Genomic DNA, 21,417 nt, shown 5'->3' on the forward strand with positions numbered 1-21,417 from the left:
TGACAAAGCATAGCTTACACTTTTTCTTCAAAAGCTTGCCAATAATTTTACTGCGGTGTTGAAACATTACTTATGTGAATTACTAGCAAGAACTGTACTTGAGGAATATAACAGGCCCATAGCCAGGAAAGAAGTGTTCCTTTAAGGGAAACATTGTTCTACCTAAGTACATCTGTATTATAGCTTCGGCGCAATACCTACATTATCTTTAGACTGTAACTACCTAGATTCAGTAAGTTGAAGGGCATGCTTATTATCAGCTGTTCATTCACCTCTCGTAATATTTGAGCATCTCCATCTCAGTTTTACTGATGATGGCCTTGTGCTTCTTTGTACTACCAGTACCTGGAGTACCTAAAAGGTGCTTTGGTGGCATGATGCAAAGGGCAAAACACATGCATATACTCTATACTGTAGCATGCAGTGTCTATAGAATGTATCCATGTCATGTGTTATTCCAAATATAAATAAATAAATTAAAGAGGTGTAAATGGACCATGCATGTTGTTCCAAAAAATGGTCCATCTATGTATATCTCTGACACCTGTTCCAACTGGAACTCCTCAGAGGGGTGACCACAGCAACTGGGCCTCCATAACTAAAGAACTCTAGTGCCACTTCTTAGCCTTTAGTGCCTCACCCTAAACAGGCCACTGGCAGAGGGCAAGTTTAGCGCCATGATTGCTGAGGCTCCTACCTAATGTTCCAAATGACTACTTCTTTCTAATGCTCTAAAAATTATGTAAATTAGGTATGCATAAATTGAGAGGCACTTGTATTCTTTCTTCCCTATCCCCTGGGTATATATATATATATATATATATATATATATATATATATATATATATATATATATCTTTCTTTTCTTTCATACTATTCGCCATTTCCCGCATTAGCGAGGTAGCATTAAGAACAGAGGACTGGGCCTATGAGGGAATATCCTCACCCCCCCCCCCATACACATGTATATACATACGTCCACACACGCAAATATACATACCTACACAGCTTTCCATGGTTTACCCCAGACGCTCCACATGCCTTGATTCAATCCACTGACAGCACGTCAACCCCGGTATACCACATCGCTCCAATTCACTCTATTCCTTGCCCTCCTTTCACCCTCCTGCATGTTCAGGCCCCGATCACACAAAATCTTTTTCACTCCATCTTTCCACCTCCAATTTGGTCTCCCTCTTCTCCTCGTTCCCTCCACCTCCGACACATATATCCTCTTGGTCAATCTTTCCTCACTCATTCTCTCCATGTGCCCAAACCACTTCAAAACACCCTCTTCTGCTCTCTCAACCACGCTCTTTTTATTTCCACACATCTCTCTTACCCTTACGTTACTCACTCGATCAAACCACCTCACACCACACATTGTCCTCAAACATCTCATTTCCAGCACATCCATCCTCCTGCGCACAACTCTATCCATAGCCCACGCCTCGCAACCATACAACATTGTTGGAACCACTATTCCTTCAAACATACCCATTTTTGCTTTCCGAGATAATGTTCTCGACTTCCACACATTCTTCAAGGCCCCCAGAATTTTCGCCCCCTCCCCCACCCTATGATCCACTTCCGCTTCCATGGTTCCATCCGCTGCCAGATCCACTCCCAGATATCTAAAACACTTCACTTCCTCCAGTTTTTCTCCATTCAAACTCACCTCCCAATTGACTTGACCCTCAACCCTACTGTACCTAATAACCTTGCTCTTATTCACATTTACTCTTAACTTTCTTCTTCCACACACTTTACCAAACTCAGTCACCAGCTTCTGCAGTTTCTCACATGAATCAGCCACCAGCGCTGTATCATCAGCGAACAACAACTGACTCACTTCCCAAGCTCTCTCATCCCCAACAGACTTCATACTTGCCCCTCTTTCCAAAACTCTTGCATTTACCTCCCTAACAACCCCATCCATAAACAAATTAAACAACAATGGAGACATCACACACCCCTGCCGCAAACCTACATTCACTGAGAACCAATCACTTTCCTCTCTTCCGACACGTACACATGCCTTACATCCTCGATAAAAACTTTTCACTGCATATTCACCATTTCCCACATTAGCGAGGTAGCGTTTAGAACAGAGAACTAAGACTAAGAGGGAAAATCCTCACATGGCCCCTTCTCTGTTCCTTCCCTTGGAAAAGTAAAAACTGGAGTTTTGTAATATTTCTTTGGAGATGAATTGTACATGACTGAATTCATCATAAGGATAGATTTTACATTTTTGTTCCTACTTTCCCCCTACCACAGACAATTTCTGTACAGATATGTATAATTTTTAGTAAAGTTTTTCATATAGTGTGTTTTTCAATACCAAACCTTATTAACTTCTGGAAATAAGAAACGAAGAAAGGAACAAAATTATTGGTTAAGGATGAACAAAAAGTTAATAGGCAACAGCTTTAATGAATATATAAAACAATATTACTGCTGATTGAAGTAGGGAAATATATTAATTTCTTATTATACTCTGTCACTGTCTCCTGCGTTAGCAAGATAGTGCAAGGAAACAGACGAAAGAATGGTCCAACCCTCCCACGTACACATGTATATACATACATGTCCACACATGCACATATATATACCTATACATTTCAACGTATATTTTATTTTTTTTTTATTTTGCTTTGTCGCTGTCTCCCGCGTTTGCGAGGTAGCGCAAGAAAACAGACGAAAGAAATGGCCCAACCCACCCCAATACACATGTATATACATACACGTCCACACACGCAAATATACATACCTATACATCTCAATGTACACATATATATACACACACAGACACATACATATATACCCATGCACACAATTCACAGTCTGCCTTTATTCATTCCCATCGCCACCTCGCCACACATGGAATACCATCGCCCTCCCCTCTCATGTGTGCGAGGTAGCGCTAGGAAAAGACAACAAAGGCCCCATTCGTTCACACATGTGTATGTATATATATATATATATATATATATATATATATATATTTTTTTTTTTACGGTCTCCCGCGTTTGCGAGGTAGTGCAAGGAAACAGACGAAAGAAATGGCCCAACCCACCCCCATACACATGCCTTGATTCAATCCACTGACAGCACGTCAACCCCGGTATACCACATCGCTCCAATTCACTCTATTCTTTGCCCTCCTTTCACCCTCCTGCATGTTCAGGCCCCGATCACACAAAATCTTTTTCACTCCATCTCTCCACCTCCAATTTGGTCTCCCTCTTCTCCTCGTTCCCTCCACCTCCGACACATATATCCTCTTGGTCAATCTTTCCTCACTCATTCTCTCCATGTGACCAAACCATTTCAAAACACCTTCTTCTGCTCTCTCAACCACGCTCTTTTTATTTCCACACATCTCTCTTACCCTTTCATTACTTACTCGATCAAACCACCTCACACCACATACTGTCTCAAACATCTCATTTCCAACATATCCACCCTCCTCTGCACAATTCTATCTATCAACACCCACCCATCTAATTTCCCAGAAATACTCAACAAACTCATACCTCTGTAATGTGAACACTCACCTTTATCCCGTTTGCCTTTGTACAATGGCACTATGCATGCATTCTGCCAATTCTCAGGCACTTCACCATGAGCCATACATACATTGAATATCCTCACCATCCAGTCAACAACACATCACCCCCTTTTTTTTTAAATTCCACTGCAATACCATCCAAACCTGCCGCCTTGCCGGCTTTCATCTTCCTCAAAGCTTTCACTACCTTTTCTGTTTACCAAACCATTCTCCCTGACCCTCTCCCTTTGCACATCACCTCAACCAAAACACACACACACATATTTACATGTAAAAGCATATATATAGAAGCATACCTTCCTCAACCTGAACATGGGAGCATCAGGAAATTGAGTCATTAAGGAAAACACTGATTTGTTCATCCTCATGTTCTATTAGTCTCAGAAAATGATAATACAAGAGTAAAGTATTTCTAGTCCTCTGCTGCTCCTCCTTGTAGTCACCTACTACATGAAAAATATGCATGGGAAGTCTTTCTCCCTTATCACCAGGGATGATGACTATATATTCACCTTGTACATGTGTGAATGGGTCTGGGGTCAATTGGTGTTGTAAAATTCTAAAGTAATTGGCAGGTATACAAAGAAAAGGTTGTTGGATAAGAGTGCTGAGATGGGATGTCATCCTTTCTTGGAGGCTAACAAATGTGACATGAGGGGGTGGGGGAAGTAGGTGGAAATGAGTGAGATTGGTAAAGAGGCTTGTCTGCAGATATATCATAAGAGATTTGGTGAGGAGTGGCACAACGTGAAAGTAAATGAAACAAAACAGTTGATGAGGAAGTGAAGATATTTAGGGAAGAAGTGTTTACATGTTTATGTGTAGTGTGTCAATGAAACCATTCGGTAACGCTTGTTAACCAATGATGTCGTAGTCATGTCTATTCCTTGTATTTCAACTGATTGTTCTACGCCTTCTCTCTCGTTCTTGTATCTCCCCTGACAATGTAATCATTACACGAAAATGCACTTGGAAACTTGTTTCATTTTTTTTTTTTTTTGCATATTGGGTTCCGGTGTTGCGTCATGGGAACTTTGGTTGTGTAAACATACGTGGCTATTATATCAAAGCTACGCAGTAGATATTAAAATAATCTAAAATAGCCTACTTATTAAAATAAAGCCATATATGATATTTGTTATTTTTTGTAGATGTTAATTGACTTAGTTTTAATCTATTCTTAACGTAAAGGTTCCCATAAAACGATCAAAATATATACATTGAAACACGGAAACAAAGCAGATGTTTCCTAATGTTGGTGTACGAAGTAAATGTATCTAGCCAGCGTTCCACAACATCAGCAGCCATTATTGTAAGGAACGCATTTACCGGAAAGTAGAGATAAATGTGGCGCACAAGACTATTTGCAAATATAAAACTGCAAGTGGGTATAATTCCTAATTCATGTAGTAAATTGTATACCATTTTTTTGTATTTCACCATTAATGGTGAATCCACACCACAATAATCTTCATATTTCAATATTACACGTTCTTTTACACCATATTATTAAAGCAGTTTCAAGCGGCAAAATATTGGGCAGATCATTCAAAGGGGACTGTGAAACATGCTTACTGAATTCTAACCTGTTTTACATACAAAACCACCATTCATTCATACGTTTACAGCTTATCCATAAAAACTGTCACAAAAATGTATGGCATATGTTTAGTACTCCTTGACTTATTTGCTCGTTACCGCGCATGGTCGCTGGCTTTATTATTCGATAGCGTGATTGCTCGGTAACGGGATTGTTCGCCAGGAGAATGAGGTGGCATAACAATAATAACAGGGTCTTCCTTTAACCACTGTTCCGTCGGGAAATCCAAAAATGAGACGAGCTCTATTTTCCAAGTCTTTAAGTAAGTTTCTACCTTATATTGAAGGGTTTATTGTATGTAATGCATGGTTATTAGAATGTTTATGAACATGGATACGTTTGCATTTTAAAACTGTTATCTTTAGAGACATAATATGTTGGGTGAGGGAAACTTGTGTAATGCTCTACAAGGTGGTTAATGACCCGGATAGCACGATTGGGATTTTATTTTCCCAAAATCGTTGAAGTTGGAGTTTGGAAGGGTATTTTGATGGCAGAAGCCATGTAAAACTCACGAGACATTATCTAATGCGGGTAGTTTACGGTAGCTGATGGAGAGTTTATGCCAAGGAACTACAAAAGTGTTTCAGAATCGATGTATTTTGAGGTGTTTGGTAAGAATTCACGTGGATCTGGAAGGTTTTTGCTGAACTTCCATTCATCCTAAGCCAAACTAGGGAATTCCTCCTCTTGGCTCTTATTTTTCGAGAAATACAATGATCACATCTCTTGTCATTGATCCTCTGACTGTAGGCCTCCTGTGGAGTCCTATTCTGTCATCTCCTTTTCTAAAGGTAGATTTTTTAAGTCATGTCCTGTTGTAAGTCGTATCTCGTTGTAGATATATTTCTGTGCTTGGCTTTCCCAGAAACGATCTAGTCTTGGTTCAGAGGCCAGTATTGATGGTGGGGTTATTACTTTCTCTGGTAGGCTGTTCCATGTTTCTACTGTTCTTGGTGTAAACTAATATTTCTTAATATATAATCTCGATCTTGATTAATACAGTTTAAACCGGTGCCCGCGGGTGGTGTGAGCAAGTATCATAAAGTACTACAAAATTTTTTTTGCTAATATGACCTGTATGGGGACCACAGACCTATCGTATGCATGAGGAAGAAAAGTATATCAATGGACGTCTGGCACTAAGTAAAATTGATACAGAAGGTTGTTGATGAAATATGATAACTTAAGTCCTATAATAATGACTACTTTATTACCATAAAACTAATGTCACAACAGGATTGGACCCAAATGTAATGAAAACTGGAGCACTGGAACATTGGTATACAAGGGTCGACGTGCTGGCTGAATCAGGGCATATGATGTGGTTGAGAAAAACCACGGAAAGGTCTCTGACACCTTGTTGTAGATGGGAGACTCTAGTTTCAGTACATGATATATGACAGCTTGCAAGTGGATGTGGGTGAGAAGCCATTTCTTCACCTGTACTTGGCACTACCTTGCTAGTGAGGGAAATGGGGAATATGTACAAAAAACAGTGCATTCCACAGCTGTTATTGTGTCCTTTTAACACTACATTTGCATCACTGAACAAAATAATGTAATGCTTAGGGACACTCATTTTTTTCTTGGTTTTGAGCACAAGGAAAAATTTGGGGTGAATAAGTGTAAAGTTATGTGAAACTCAAAAAGAAACAAAAGAACTCATAAAAGCCATGTCTAACATTTCTAGCGAGATATATCTTAATTTTCAGTACACTAGTTGAAATACAGCAGTCATACCCATAGATGTTGTCCTGACTTTCATTGAATGTCAACAAAAGATGACAGGCCAATCAGCCAATCATGCTACAGTCATTTCCCAAGAATCAACCATTCCATGCAGTCCTTAGAAATGGACCAGTTTAATGTTGCTTCATTTCTGCTACACATCTCACCTGCTGTGGTGGTGGTGGTGGTGGTGAAGTTGGGGAGTAGGTAAAATTTTCATAGTTTCTGTTGATTTTTCTCAAGAGTACCACCTACCTTACACTGATTAATGCCATATTTTAATTCGAATGTAACCATTATTACTATTGCCTTATTTGATATCATGCAGTTAGATATAATGCTCCAAATTAAGCTCCATGGCTGCTATGATATATACTAAACAGTATGCTAGCAATGTAGATCAATATTACTTGGTATCCAACACCAGTTTTGATGCATGAGTACTCTGACAAATTGACATATTCACTTTTTCCCACCACACACGGTCACTTCCAGCAACTCTTACTATGTAGTGGAAGGAAGAGGATAACAGTGTTACTGGTATATTTCGTAGGTACATAGTTGTGTAGCAGAATTTTGGTAGGAAGCTCTTCTTTTGAATCTTCTTTGGTTATAGATATTGGCTTTTAGGTGAGGTTTGATGTGGGTTTCAATGTGTTTCACCACTTATGTTAAGCCAACATTTTCTTGATCATCTTGGCCTTCCTCATCTTTGAAATATTTAATGTCGTAGGTTTACACAATATTATACTGTACAGAGGTCTCTTACCTACCATGATTTTGCCAACCATGTTTTTGAGTATACATGCGTAGAATAATGTAAGCCATTTTACTAACCGTGACATCAAGTTTTTATTATCCATGATTTTCTTTGGCATTAACAAAATCTTATCCACACATTGGGCAAGTGTCACATGGCTATGGGATGTATGTTGCCCCGTCTGGCAGACCACCAGATCGAGGGATTGACAGGGGTGTCATAATCAGGCAGTTTTGCTAGGGTGAGCATCAAGGATGCCTTTTATGGAACATGCTGGCTGGCTGCATTGTGGGAATATTGAGATGTGGCATCAGTGGTCACATACTGCCATAAATAGTATTATTTTACAGTTTTGTACTGTCTTTCTGCTCTTAGGACAATCTTGTTGTTTTTAAGGTAAAACATGCTTATTTTCAACATGAAGTGTTCATTATAGGTTTAATGGATTCTCTCTACATTTTCTTAAAAGTTGTATTCATGTCAAAATATTTTTTTTGAAAGTTTTAGTGTAGAAGTTTCCATTTGTATTCAGAGTTGATCCTTGGGGTAGTCGGGTCTATTATTGCCATGAAATTTAGATTCTTTTTGCATGAATGCATCAGATGCCGATGCAGACACCACATCGTGAATCACACTGACAGATACTCTTCACATGTTAAGAAAAAGTACTTAATGATTTAGAATTTCATTTGAGTATTAGGACCAGTCCAGTTGACTGAAAACTGTATTCAATAGCCATCTGATGGTTGCTTCCTTGTAGTATAACATTTTGTGTAATCCATTTTTGTTTTTCAGTTCGCCCTTTGCAGGGAAGTGTGTGTCACCTTAACACTTCCTCAAATTCTTTGGGACTGGCAGCTGCACAAGTTTCTGAGAAACCTAGTACTGCAGCCTCACCTAAGACTGGTATACTTATGCTCAACATGGGTGGTCCACGCACTCTAGATGAAGTTCATGATTTCTTACTCCGACTGTTTAAAGATCGTGATATAATTCAGCTGCCATTTCAGGAGTAAGAGTAGAAACATGTTTGTTTTAGATATATGAAACAATAAATAGCAGTAAGTAATATGATTATGAAATTAGTCATTCTTTCACAAGCTGTAGTCTTCTTCCTTATTTATATGATCTGTGTTCATTAGCTTTTATACTGTTGTGATCTGTGTAGTGGTCTGTTGGCTATTTTCAATGCAACTCAGTCTTACATCATCATGTCAGCTGTTTTTTTAGCTTATTTGCCTCCAAGTTATATCATTATTTTTACTGTATACTGGGGACATCTTCATTCTTTCCACCTTTTAAAAACTTCAAATACCTGTACAACAATTAAGGAGTGTTCTTTCATTTGTGGGTTAATTGGATGGAATATGTGGTAGATATTTTAGGCATTATTGTTGAAGAAAATTGCTGTGGGACTAACCTTCCAAATGACCCCTGCCTCAGATGAACAAAACTCATACCTGATAGCTGTAATTAAGGAAATTTTGTTTAATGAAATAAGTTATGTTTTTGCAGACAAAAGATTTCATTATTATATAAATGTCTGATTTAGCAAGGTGGTGAAGTGGACATGTTTGTTTCACTGGGTACTGTGTAAAACTGAAACAGTTGACAGACATATACTCTAGTTTTCCTTTTGATGGACAAAAAGGGTAAGAATAACTGAAGTAACATAGTAAATCATCATTACTATTAGGTTTATTGTATGATTTATAGCTCCAAGGGGGGATAGTTGTCATTGCTTTCATCCCTCTGGGTATGCCCTTGGTGCTATTGATTGTAGGATAAATAGCAGACCACCATGGTATTACATTGCTCTGTTACATTACCTGAAATGTACAGAATACACTCTTTGTGTTTTCTTTATATAGTGGAGATAAAGTCACATACCGTATTTGCAGACTTGAGGAAAGGATGTTTGAGTATTTGATTAATCATCCCACAGTTATATGGGGCCATGGATTGCTAAACGAAGAACACCAAATATCCAACAAAAATATGATGAAATTGGTGGTGGATCTCCAATATTTAAATGGACTGATATTCAGGTGAGTAGAGATGAATGACACTCTAAGAGTTTAAATGTATGGATTGTGCATGATCCACCTAGCAGACCATAAAAGAGTATATAGCAGGGGTTGGCAACCCAGTGTATTCTTACCAAAGGTGGCACATGAAGAAACTTTTTGTGTGGTATGTGAAAAGATTCTTTTATGGCTGTGGCAGTGATAATTATTAGAGTTTGAAAATTATGAATTTATGTTATTTACAATTACAACTTTATTTGCATTCATGCACCAGATTTACATATCATTGTTTAGGGTAGCTATTACAAATATACACACTTTATGATTATGATATTGAATGCTATGTTAAAAGCAAGACGTTTTCAACAACTGGTATACAATATTCTCAGCCTCTGTTAACATTAATATCGTCTGACCCTAAGACCTCTCTCTTGAAGGGGTCCTAGGGCTATAACCCTGGAACCCCTTATCCAGAGTCTCCTGCAGCTTCAAGGCTGCTCAACACTTGGTAGTAGGGACAAGATAGGCTATTTTGAAGCAAAAAGTCATTTAAAGAGACCGCACTGTACTCCCTTTCATCAACTGATGATGATACAGCCTTGCCAAAGGTGACTCTTCCCTTGAAGTGTAACCTCAAGCGGGCAGATTATGACGTATTGTATTTAAGAAAATATGTTATGCAGTCATGTTAACACTTCTCCCAAAATACTTGCTGAGCCTTCACAGTCCATTTTAATCCTCAACTTTACAAATGCCATTCTCTATATCCTGTGAAATATTTAATGCTATACATTTAACAATATGTTCAATATTTTCAGGGAAAAATGCTATGTGAACGCTTAGATGATCTCTGTCCTGACTCCTCTCCACATAAACATTATGTTGGTTTTCGGTATGCCCATCCTCTCACTGAAGACACACTTCAACAGATGGAAGAGTATGTACTTTATGCATTATACTATGATTGAACATATTATCTGTAACTAGTGAAGGGATAGATGGATGCAAAAACATTATTAAATGATTAATAAATTGCAATTTAGGTAAATTACAAAATGAAGTGAATTAACTGATAACTTTATTGTGAGTACCTGTGTGATGGTGATAATCATTAAGAACAGCAGTAGGAAAGCGGATAGTATGAAGAGATTAGTGCAAGAAAGAAGAGTTTATGTCTTTTAGAGTGCTTTTGCATGATGCCCCAAAAATTTCAATAGTAACAGATGCACCACAGGCCAAAAGCTACCATAATCATGGCCATTGTGGATGAAAGAAAAATAGAGTGCGAGAAAAAGAATGAGGTTGATATTACCTCTTAATGTGTTTGTAGATCTTTCTCCTAAAGGTAGAGAGGTTTTAGGAAAAGGGAAAGACAAAAGAAAGAAGATAATTTCACAGCTTTACTGTTTGAGAAAAGAATGAGGTATTATAAAGGACTTTCCTCACAAGTGTGTTTTGATAATTGTTCAATATTGACAAGATTTTGCCAAAATGTGGTCAGGTTAATGATCAGTAATGCTGAATGTAAATCATGCCAGGTAGGAAAATATGATAAAGAAGAAAAATTCATGTTTTTTTTTTTCATAAAAGTAATCTGTAGGAATGCATTGCTATGCACCCTAACTCTTTGTATTGACTAAGTTCTAGACATAGGGTATTTATATCAGGATTCTGGTTAGGTAGGTAGGCTTGAAGTAGTGGTGTTGACATTTGTGACTGGTTTTTGATTTACAGGACTACTTTCATGAATTATTCACATGTAGATGAAAATATACATCACCTTGTCTGGTGATTGCTTGGAAGTCACACTATTTCACAGTTGAGACTTCTCAGTGATGGAAAGCTTATTTGTATGATTGATCGTTCTTTAACATTTAATCTCCAAGTCTCAAATAGTTTCTTGTAACTGAAGTCCTAGTTGTATTGCTTTCAGGAGACTATATTTTGTATAGAAAATGTAAGATAAGAGTTTCATGACTTGGTTTATATGTAAATTGTTAAACAAATTGTCCCATGGTCTTGCATGGTTTTCTACCACTTACCATAATTGCTCTAAACCTAAGTACTGAGGTCTCAGTTGAGGCCTGTGAAATAGTATTGACGCTGTTTGTATATTATTTAGATATATGTATACTTTGTCTAAAAGAATAGTAGATTGAAAACCAAGGGCCTCTATTCCACAGAGATGGTGTTGAAAATTGCATCGCTTTTACACAATATCCACAGTACAGTTGTAGCACCACTGGGTCCAGCATGAATGCCATTCACCAATTCTATGCTCGCAGGTGAGAAATTGCTTTCCCATCCAGTTTCTATTTTTATAATGTAATTATTTTAAGCAAACCAGCACATTTATATAAGTGTAGTTGAATAGATGTAATGTGAGATTAGGGGATTAAGTGTTGGTATGTGAATGAGAAAGAAATTTGTATGTGGTATGAAAGAAACTTTTTAGAGTTATGTTCAGTTTTTACTGTTTGTATTATATCCTGTTCCTCTGTTCATGAATTCAGAATGATTAGTTCATTCAGAATCTCTTGTCACTCTGGCAACTGCCCATCTCTACACCTGTAACAGAAACCCCAAAAGTCATAAATCTATTGCCTGAGTTTTGCCTCTCATTTATGTCAGATTACTGAGACACCCCTCACATATTTGTGCTAACTAAGAAGGATTGTAAAAGAAATTTAGGTTTCTTAACAATTATGTTGACATAGAGTTATGGTGGTAGGTTAGGTACAGTTTCGGCTCCCAAGTCCCTTTCAGATGCAGTCATGAATGTTGTAACTCCGAGATCATAGTCATGTTAAGGCCTTCTCTCCCTGTGTCCCATCTTCATTAATTTTCATCTATTAAAGTTGAATATCATCATCCATGTATCAAACTTGTTCTGGAGATTAAGTTCCTTTGTAAGTTAGTGCGATCCTCATCATTTCTTACTTTTCTCACGACCTTAGCATTATCCACAAACATATATAAGTATGACATTCTGTCATTTGGCTGAACAAGGGCATTTGGTTGATGGTACTATACCCATTAATTCCACTCAGATGCATTTTGAAAGTCATTTTATAGGTAGAATTTATGAAAAAGGTACTTAATTAAACCTGGAACCTTTCTGCCATGCTTTCAGAAAGCATGAATGGTGTCCTAGGTAATGGCTGCATATACAGAACAGAATGGTTAACTTTAGAAACATACTCCAAATTGGCTGTGCCATTAAATGTGTTGGGCCATTGGATTTTGGGTTTTAGAGTTAGGCATTTTTGATATTCTTCCTATATGTGCTTGTAACTGTGATTCTTAATGAAGTCGGTATGAAGCAGTAATTCAGGTTTTCTGGTGAACACTATATATTTTTTGTTTTTATATTACTTAAATAGCAAATACTTTTACTGTAGGTATGCTTTATTTCGTGATTTCATTGATATTTCACCACTACCAGGTTTTTTCATTTGGTGACGTATTTTGCAGGAAGTTGGAGACGAAGATGAACTGGACTGTAATTGATCGTTGGTGCACAAATCCTTTCCTTGCTAAATGCTTTGCAGAAAATATAAAGAAGGAGCTCGACCAGTTTCCTAAAGAGAAAAGGAAAGATGTATATATTCTCTTCTCAGCTCATTCCTTACCATTAAGGGTCAGTTTTTACTTATGTATGTCTTAGATCTCTCTTTTTATATGTCTTCTATTGCAGTTCAGTTTTTTGTTTTAAACCAGTAAGAATAGTATTTTCTTTTAAGAAATTTTTTGATGACAGTTGAATGTTATGATGTGTGTGCAGTTGTGGGTGCAAAGGATAGGGATGGCACCATGGATGACTTAGTTGAGTCCTTAGAAAATGTACACAATCACTCACCATGGTCACTGGTGAGTTAGTAAGTTACTATGGCTGCTAAGCAGCTCTAGTTATTCATACTTCAGCCTACCGAGCCTGCAGCATGCACAAAATTCAACTTGTGGCAGGAAATTACATTTAGGTTGATGGTTAAAGCACCCTGCTGTGTAACAATGGATTGACATCCATAACACAAAAAGGGTTAAGAGCTTTAACAATGGAATGGATAGTGATATTAAAGTAAATAGTACTGTGATTGAATGGTTTCAAGTAAAATATTGTAGTGCATTAAGGCTGTGTAATGTTATTGTTGTATTATGTTTTTTATGTATGGGGCACAAGTTGAGGTGATGGGGAGGTTGGTAATAGTGGTATATTGCTAAACTATGGTGGAACAAAATGCAAGTAACCACCTCAGGTATTTTTACAGATGCTGTTCTGTTAACTGTTTGATAAAATGGTATGTCATTTTGATGTTTGTGTGAGGAAGATGGTGAAAGTGTCACAGTATGAATGGTAAAGAAGGATTTGTAAGTTAATGTTGGTATTTGGGATTACAATATAGGATGTGGAGATGAAAGGAATCTTGCTTGGGAGAAGAACCAGAGGTGCACTTAAGATTTGATCACTTAGAAAAATTTATATGCAGAGTGCAATAGTCACATTTTTCATGCATAGATGTGAAACACTAGTTTCTTGTTCAAAGTAGGTGAAACAGTAAAAGTACTTTATACTGATAACAAGGACAGGCAAAATAGATAATGGCAGAACTAGATAACGTAGTTATTGGAATTAGAAACACTAGTTTTTCTAGCACTTGATATTGATACCAAGTATTGGTAGAATAGATAATTGTAGAGATGAGTAACTTGTATTTACAATTAGGAAAATAGAGTAAAGAATGAAAATTGAAGGAGGATACAGCATATGATGCGGAGAAGGCTTTGGAGAGATGCATGAATATGAGGCTTGAGATGGTCTATTCTTGTAGCTTGCATGATAGTGATTGGTTGGTCAAGGAGATGTGATGGTGAAGGTACCAGGAGTAAATGTAAACTGCAGTTATGATTACCTATATGTAATTACCTATAGCTATTGCATTTGTTACATACTGTACTGCAGTGGAGATGAGTAGATCCAGTGAATAGATTAAGGCTAGAGATATTTAAGATGAAACCAGAAGAATTGTTTTTTATCATGTTTGATTATGTCATTTTATATAAGTGTAGTGTAGAGTGAGACTGTATTCTCATTTGAATTACTGTGCAATGTGTGAAATTAAAGGCTTGCTGGTAGCGTGAAAGTCTATATTTTCAATTAGCCTAGAGGGCATGACTTTGGGATGTGTGCCACTTAACTGAGAGGGAATGTGCTGTTGATGTTGTCCTTATGGATATGAATATAGTTAAAGATCATAAATGGGTAGTGAGTGTAATCCTTCTTTATAGATTGTATCATCATTTAAGCTCATTGGATTTAAACTATCATACTACAGTATATCAAACAGATGTTACATAGTCACAGTAATTTTTGAGATGTTCCTTCCACCTCCTTGGCTTGGACTTGACATCCCATTCTAGGTGTTCATCATTTACTAATTGATGGGCACTTATGACAAGTTTGAAAGCATTAACAACTCAGAGTAGTTATTTGGTGTCATGACAGTGTCTTACAGTTCCTAGTTTATTAGAATCTGGAAGTGGGTAACTGATTACAACGAGTTTTAAAGGATTAACAACTCACAGTAGGTATTTGATAAGTTATAGCGTATTCTGTCTTACAGTTACTACTTTATTAGAAACTGAAAGTGGCTAATTGATGAGGTGCTTTGGCTGACTGTTTCTTATTATACATGCATACTCTGACTAGATGGTTCTTGATCAGTGGTCTACACACACACACACACACACACACACACACACACACACACTCTCTCTCTCTCTCTCTCTCTCTCTCTCTCTCTCTCTCTCTCTCTCTCTCTCTCTCTCTCTCTCTCTCTCTCTCTCTCTCTCTCTCTCTCTCTCTCTCTACTTTGTCAGAGATAGAATTTTGTCCTGTGTGTAGCATATAGGTTTCGCAGGATCTAATTACTTGCTGCCAGACTACTTATTTAAGTTTCTCATCCTTTAAGACTATTTAGCTGTACAGTTTATGTGGTCATTGCATTGCATGAAATTTTACTCAATACTTCATATTTTTTGCAGTATCTTTGTAATATAGCCTGAAAGACCATATTACTTATTACAGAGATATATTACATATTATGGTGATATATTATATAATACAGTGATTGTTTAAAGCCAAGTTATGTATTCCCATAGCAAGTTAATCGTGGGGATCCCTACTCAGCTGAGGTGGGAGCAACAGTACAGATGGTGATGCAGGAATTAGGCTTTTCCAATCCATATCGTTTGGTCTGGCAGAGCAAAGTGGGCCCACTTCCTTGGTTGTCCCCTGCCACAGACGATGCTATCAAGGGTGAGTGTTGGAAACTAAGAAAACGGTTGATAAAGATATATATTTTTCAAAAGAGTTGTAGAGTCAACTTGATTCTTCATATATGTTAAGTGGCTGTGCAAATTTACCAGACATACTCTGATTCAACCAAAAATTTTGGGAATTTTTCTCTGTGTGCTGAAGTAGGAAACTGTTAATTTCATTGGTGCTGTAATGCACCTTTTCTCCTTGCAATTCATTCTTCACTAACCTCTTATCTATTAGATATGGCTTTACGTATTTAAATGTTGTATGTACAGATGTCTTTTTAATTATATCTTTATGTCATGTCTTTATCCTGTGCATTCTTTCAATTTCAGTTGGATAAAATCTTATGGATGCTAGTTACTATTTATTTTCTTTTGTTTTGGGAGGCATTGGAAATGCTGGAGACAAGACCTTTTCTGTTCGTTAAATTCCAGATGATAAAGCTTTTCCTCTTTAAGAATTTTTATTTGATTGATGAAAATAGTGACAGACAGATTTGTAGCCAGCCTTTCATAATGCTTATATTTTGCAGGTTTGGTGCAACGTGGAAGAAAAAACATCATCTTAGTTCCCATAGCCTTCACTAGTGACCACATTGAGACACTTCATGAAATGGATATTGAGTATGCACATGATGTTGGAAAAGAGGTATGGTGTACATTTGAACATTATATCAGTAGATAGCAGTGATTAGTGGTATCTTGTGAATGAAACAGAGAAAGTGAGAGAGAGCAAAGGGAAACTCCTGGGCTGAGTTGATTGGAAGGCTATTGTTTTAATTGAGAGGATAAAGGCTAAATGAAATGAGCAACAAGTGCAGCTGTGGATGGATGTGGGTAGATGAAAGAACAGAAAGTATTAAATTTGTTATGTTGGAAGCCTGTGGTACTAAATGAATTAATTGTTCGTGGAAGCATTCCACAGAAGTTTGTGTGTTCAAAATGAAAAAATTTAATAGCTCAGCAATGACCCAGTTAGTTCTTTTTTTTAAGTACATAGTGAAAGATAATGCTTATATTCACTCAAGCTGGAAGGTAATGTTGTAACTGTATCCCATGACAGGTTGGAGCCGAATGTATACGTCGTTGTGCATCACCAAATGATCACCCGCTGTTTATCGATGCGCTGGTAGATGTGGTCAGTCGCCATTTACAAACTGGTCATCGATGCTCAGAACAGTTTCTCCACAATTGTCCAATGTGTGTCAATCCCTCATGTTATGCTTCAAAGAAGTGGTTTAGATATGCTACCAAAAAATTCTAGATTTTATCAATTTGAAAGTATAAATGCATGGTTAGTTGTTTTTGTTGTTGCTGCACTGGGAGATGGATGCATTGTTCCTTATTAATTTCTTCTGCTGTTATTTTGTGTTTTGCATTTATATGTATATTGTACTTAAATTTTTTGTTTAGACAAGGGGTTAGAAAAATTGTAGATATTTTTCTGGTAGATTTGGTCAGGCTCCATTTACAAACTGGTCATTGGTGCTTAGGGCAGTGTCTCCTCAATTGTCCGATGTGTGTCACTCCCTCATGTTATGCTTCAAAGAAGTGGTTTAGATATGCTACCCAAAAATTCTAGATTTCATCAATTTGACAGTATTACTGCATGTTTAGTTGTTTTTGTTGTTACCCTGGGAGCTGGATAGCACTGTTCCTTATTTGTTTTACTTAATCAGTGTTTTGTATGTATGTTTTGTTCTTGATTTTTTGTATAGACGAGATAAGAAAAAGAATTTCTTGTTTTGTAAAGAAACAGTTATGTAATATTCTGAATCGTTAATGCATATGAATGAAACTGTTCATGCCTTTAATTTTAATTATTTTTCTTGAAAGATGAAAAGTTTTGCTTAACCCCTTCTCTTACCTTAGCTTTTGAGAGTATGTTCCAAAAAATGTATTTTTTTAGTTCAGTCCTGAAATATGTACATATAGACAAAGCAACACGAAAAATATTTCATATAGAATATTATTTTAGAAAGTATTATACAAGAAAATGTACTGTTACTGTGAATCTGAGTTATCTCAGCGAATACAGAAATAATGGTAGAAAACAGAATATATATACTTCTGTGAATTGTAGATTGTAAAGAGATATTAAGGATAATAAAGAAAAGTGACGGATTGTCAAAGAAATGCATAAATTCTGTTTATTTCATTAGATGCAATAGGATGCCATTTAGCACTTAGTCTGTGACCCTGCCCATTAAGTTTTGCTCTGTATACCTGCATTTGTGCAGGGAATGGAAAGTAGATGTTAGTTACCAGCAAGCAATTAAACAAACAGCACATGAGGTATGGGAGAGATTCTATGATACCCAGAAGTCTACATGAACATGATAGAATCAATGCCAAGGAGTGTAATTGCTATGATTGATGCTGTTGGGGCTTACATTGTATTGATATACTGTAAAGAAAGTGTTACCACCTGGATTTTTTCAATGTTTTCTTTGTTTCTTTTGTACTTGATCACCGTTTCTCACATTAGCAAGGTAGTGTAAGGAAAAGACGAAGAAAGGCCACATCTGCTCACCTCCATTCTTTAACTGTTATTTGTAATGTACTGAAAGCACAGCTCCCTATACATATCCAGGCCCTACAGACCTTTCCATCATTTACTCTAAATGCTTCACATGCCATGGTTCATCCTATTGTCAGAATACAAGTTTGACATTTGTCACTCAAGGAAGGAAGCACCAGGAACAGAAAAGAAATGGTCTCAATTGTTCATACCTACACTACGTGTCATGTTTAATGCACTGCAACTGAGCCCTCTTTCAACAACCAGACCTCACAGACTGTTCAAGACAGATAGCTTCTTATGCCCTTGTTAAGCACACTGACAGCACATCATCTGCTGTATACCACATTGCTCCAATTTGCTTTTTTACCCTTGCATGCCTCACACCCTCCTGTATGTCCAGACCCCAAAACTGCAAAGCATCTTTCATTTCATCCTTCCACCACCTCCCTAGTTTCCCCCTTTGCCTTGTTCTCTCCACATCTGACATGTATATCCTCTAAGTTATCCTCTTCATATGTCAATACCATTTCTGGACATCTTCAGCTCTCCCTTATGTACTCCTCTTACTACTACATCTCTTTCTTAGCTAATCATTTCTTATTCAATCCAACCTCCTCACACCCCTACAACACCAGTGTAATTACTCTACCATCATACCTTATATATGAAAAAGAATTTCATACATCTGCCATTTCTTGTGTTGTAAGGTAACACCAGGAACAGACAGACAACTGCCTCATTCACTCACATTCACATCCCTATGGATAGGGAAGAGAATACTTCCCATGTACTTCCTATGTGTTGTAGGAGACTAAGAAGGTCGAGAGCAGAGTGATAGAAGCCCTGCCTTCCATGTACTTCAGTTTTTAAAAGAGTTATGGAGAGACTATTGCCATGGCCACTACCTTGAGGAAGTTCCAGGTAGGAACAGGCATCAGTGATATTGATAGATAAAAAATATATAAGGCTGTGGAGCAGGGATAAACTGCTGTCTCATATAATCTTGCTTTCTTTAAACTCTCATTTTGTGGCCTCAGTGAACAGTTTTGAATCCATGGGGATTGATCCTCTAAGGAATTTAGACCCACAACCTACACCACCTCCCCATTGGTCACCTATTCATACAGCACCCGATTGGGTGTTGCTTGGAGCAAACCCCATACTTTTCCCTGTCTGTGCATTTGGCTCGCATGTCTAACTTCAGACACCAGTAACTCCCTATCAGCTTTGTAACATATATTCGGTGTTTGAAAAATGCCCAGTGTCCTACCTTTACTCTCACCACCACCTGGACCAGCCAGTGCAAGATCACCTCATTGCTTAGGGCTGTTGTCTTTACCCATGGTCCCCATTCTGCCTGCTGTGCCGAGGCAGTTTCTTTAACACAAATGGTAATATCGACAGTGTATCTCAGTAGAATTGTCTTGGTCACCTTCTCATCACAGTCTAGTTTAACTAGGTTAATGTTTTCTCTGTCAACTTCCTTATAACATCTTGAGCTTCTTGGTCATGTGCTATTAAAACTGTGATATCAAAAATTATATCTCAAAAAATTTACTTACTTATAATTCTGTGAAAGAAGCTCCTGTAATTTTATTATTGCTTTCCTGGTAAGTTCATCTGGGAATTAAAACTTAGCCACCTTAGATAACTGCTGCTGTCTTGTGTGAAATGAGTATGAAACTATATAACTATTATCATTATATTTGCCATTTCCCACATTAGCAAGGTATATCTAGGGGCAGAGGAAGAAATGGCTTAATTCACTCACAACTATTCTTTAGTTGTCATGTGTTATACACTGAAACCACAGCACCCTCTCCACAATCACCCCAACCAAACCTATATGTGGTTTTCCTAAGCCAGTTCACATGCTTTGGTTCAATCCATTGACTGCAGCTTTCCCCCATGTATGCTACATCAGTCAAGTTTACTCTATCCCTTTCCTGACTTACACCCTCCAAGCACTCAAAACCCTATTTATCCATAATTCCATCTTTAATTTGATCTCTCCCTTCTCCTTGTACCCCTTACCTCCCTTACTCTGACACATATTTCCTGTCAACCTCATCACTCATTCTCTCCACATGTCCAAAATCAATTCAGGGGACACTGTGCATAGTTAATCTGAAAACCCATATTCAGTGCAGATATTTGATCAAACATTGCTTTGCTTACGACTATATATGAATTGACCCTCCAGCATCAATCAAACTATGTCAAATAAGATTTTCTTAAGGAATAAGTAAAATCGTCTTTATGGAATAAATAAGTTGCTAATGATCTTGTGTTTGTAACCAATTTTTTAATGCTTCAGCACCGTGCTCAGTTCTTTAATGTTATTTATCTTGCTCATTACAAAATGTTCAATTCTGCATTTACTTCAGTTATAATTTTTACATCTGTGTGTACGTACGTTGTAGTTACTGTATATAATATTTGTATGATAGGACCACGATGGAAATGCTTGTTTTCATCGACAATAATTAATCATTTAATTAAATAATTAATATATCATTGTATAAGTTACTTTTACTCCCACCTAAAGCAAATAATTGAGAAAATACTACGTCAAAGAGGTGTTTCTTAAAGTTCCCAGTTATGCAAGGATGATTGCAGAAAGTAGTTAGTAGGTTCCCTGAGAGAAAGAGAAAAAAAAAAACAGGAAGCCAAAAAAACAAATATTGGTATGGAAAAGTACAGAGTTAAATTGACAGGTACAATGAAATGTAAAAGGTAAGAGAAAAAAAATGTAGGAACGATAATTCTTAATAAAACATATGCCATTAACAGTGTTCCTAAAAATATATTTATATTCATTAATAAAGGAAATGTCATCTAATAACTTCGGTATGATGAACGCCTAATGATTTGAGTCCA

General features: G+C 37.2%; 1 protein-coding gene across 1 annotated transcript; it reads left to right on the forward strand.

Annotated features, from left to right (window-relative positions):
• Positions 1 to 5,327: 5,327 nt before the first annotated feature.
• FeCH (ferrochelatase, mitochondrial) lies at positions 5,328 to 20,818 on the forward strand. The gene is made up of 9 exons (XM_071662921.1): positions 5,328 to 5,436; positions 8,461 to 8,677; positions 9,611 to 9,713; positions 10,511 to 10,629; positions 11,876 to 11,977; positions 13,167 to 13,332; positions 15,852 to 16,008; positions 16,547 to 16,662; positions 17,077 to 20,818. The coding sequence occupies exons 1-9, from the start codon at positions 5,406 to 5,408 to the stop codon at positions 17,275 to 17,277; spliced, it is 1,212 nt and encodes a 403-aa protein (XP_071519022.1). The 5' UTR covers positions 5,328 to 5,405; the 3' UTR covers positions 17,278 to 20,818.
• Positions 20,819 to 21,417: the final 599 nt, after the last annotated feature.

Source organism: Panulirus ornatus, chromosome 6 (assembly GCF_036320965.1).
Source record: "Panulirus ornatus isolate Po-2019 chromosome 6, ASM3632096v1, whole genome shotgun sequence".
Classification (NCBI taxonomy): domain Eukaryota; kingdom Metazoa; phylum Arthropoda; class Malacostraca; order Decapoda; family Palinuridae; genus Panulirus; species Panulirus ornatus.

What these genes read in the sequence shown, in the direction of transcription:
- FeCH (XM_071662921.1), top strand. Translation starts at nt 5,406, where the DNA reads ATGAGACGAGCTCTATTTTCCAAGTCTTTAA. An exon ending in TCTATTTTCCAAGTCTTTAA is followed by an intron (nt 5,437 to 8,460) that starts GTAAGTTTCTAC and finishes TTTGTTTTTCAG; the next exon opens with TTCGCCCTTTGCAGGGAAGT. An exon ending in CACAGACGATGCTATCAAGG is followed by an intron (nt 16,009 to 16,546) that starts GTGAGTGTTGGA and finishes TATATTTTGCAG; the next exon opens with GTTTGGTGCAACGTGGAAGA.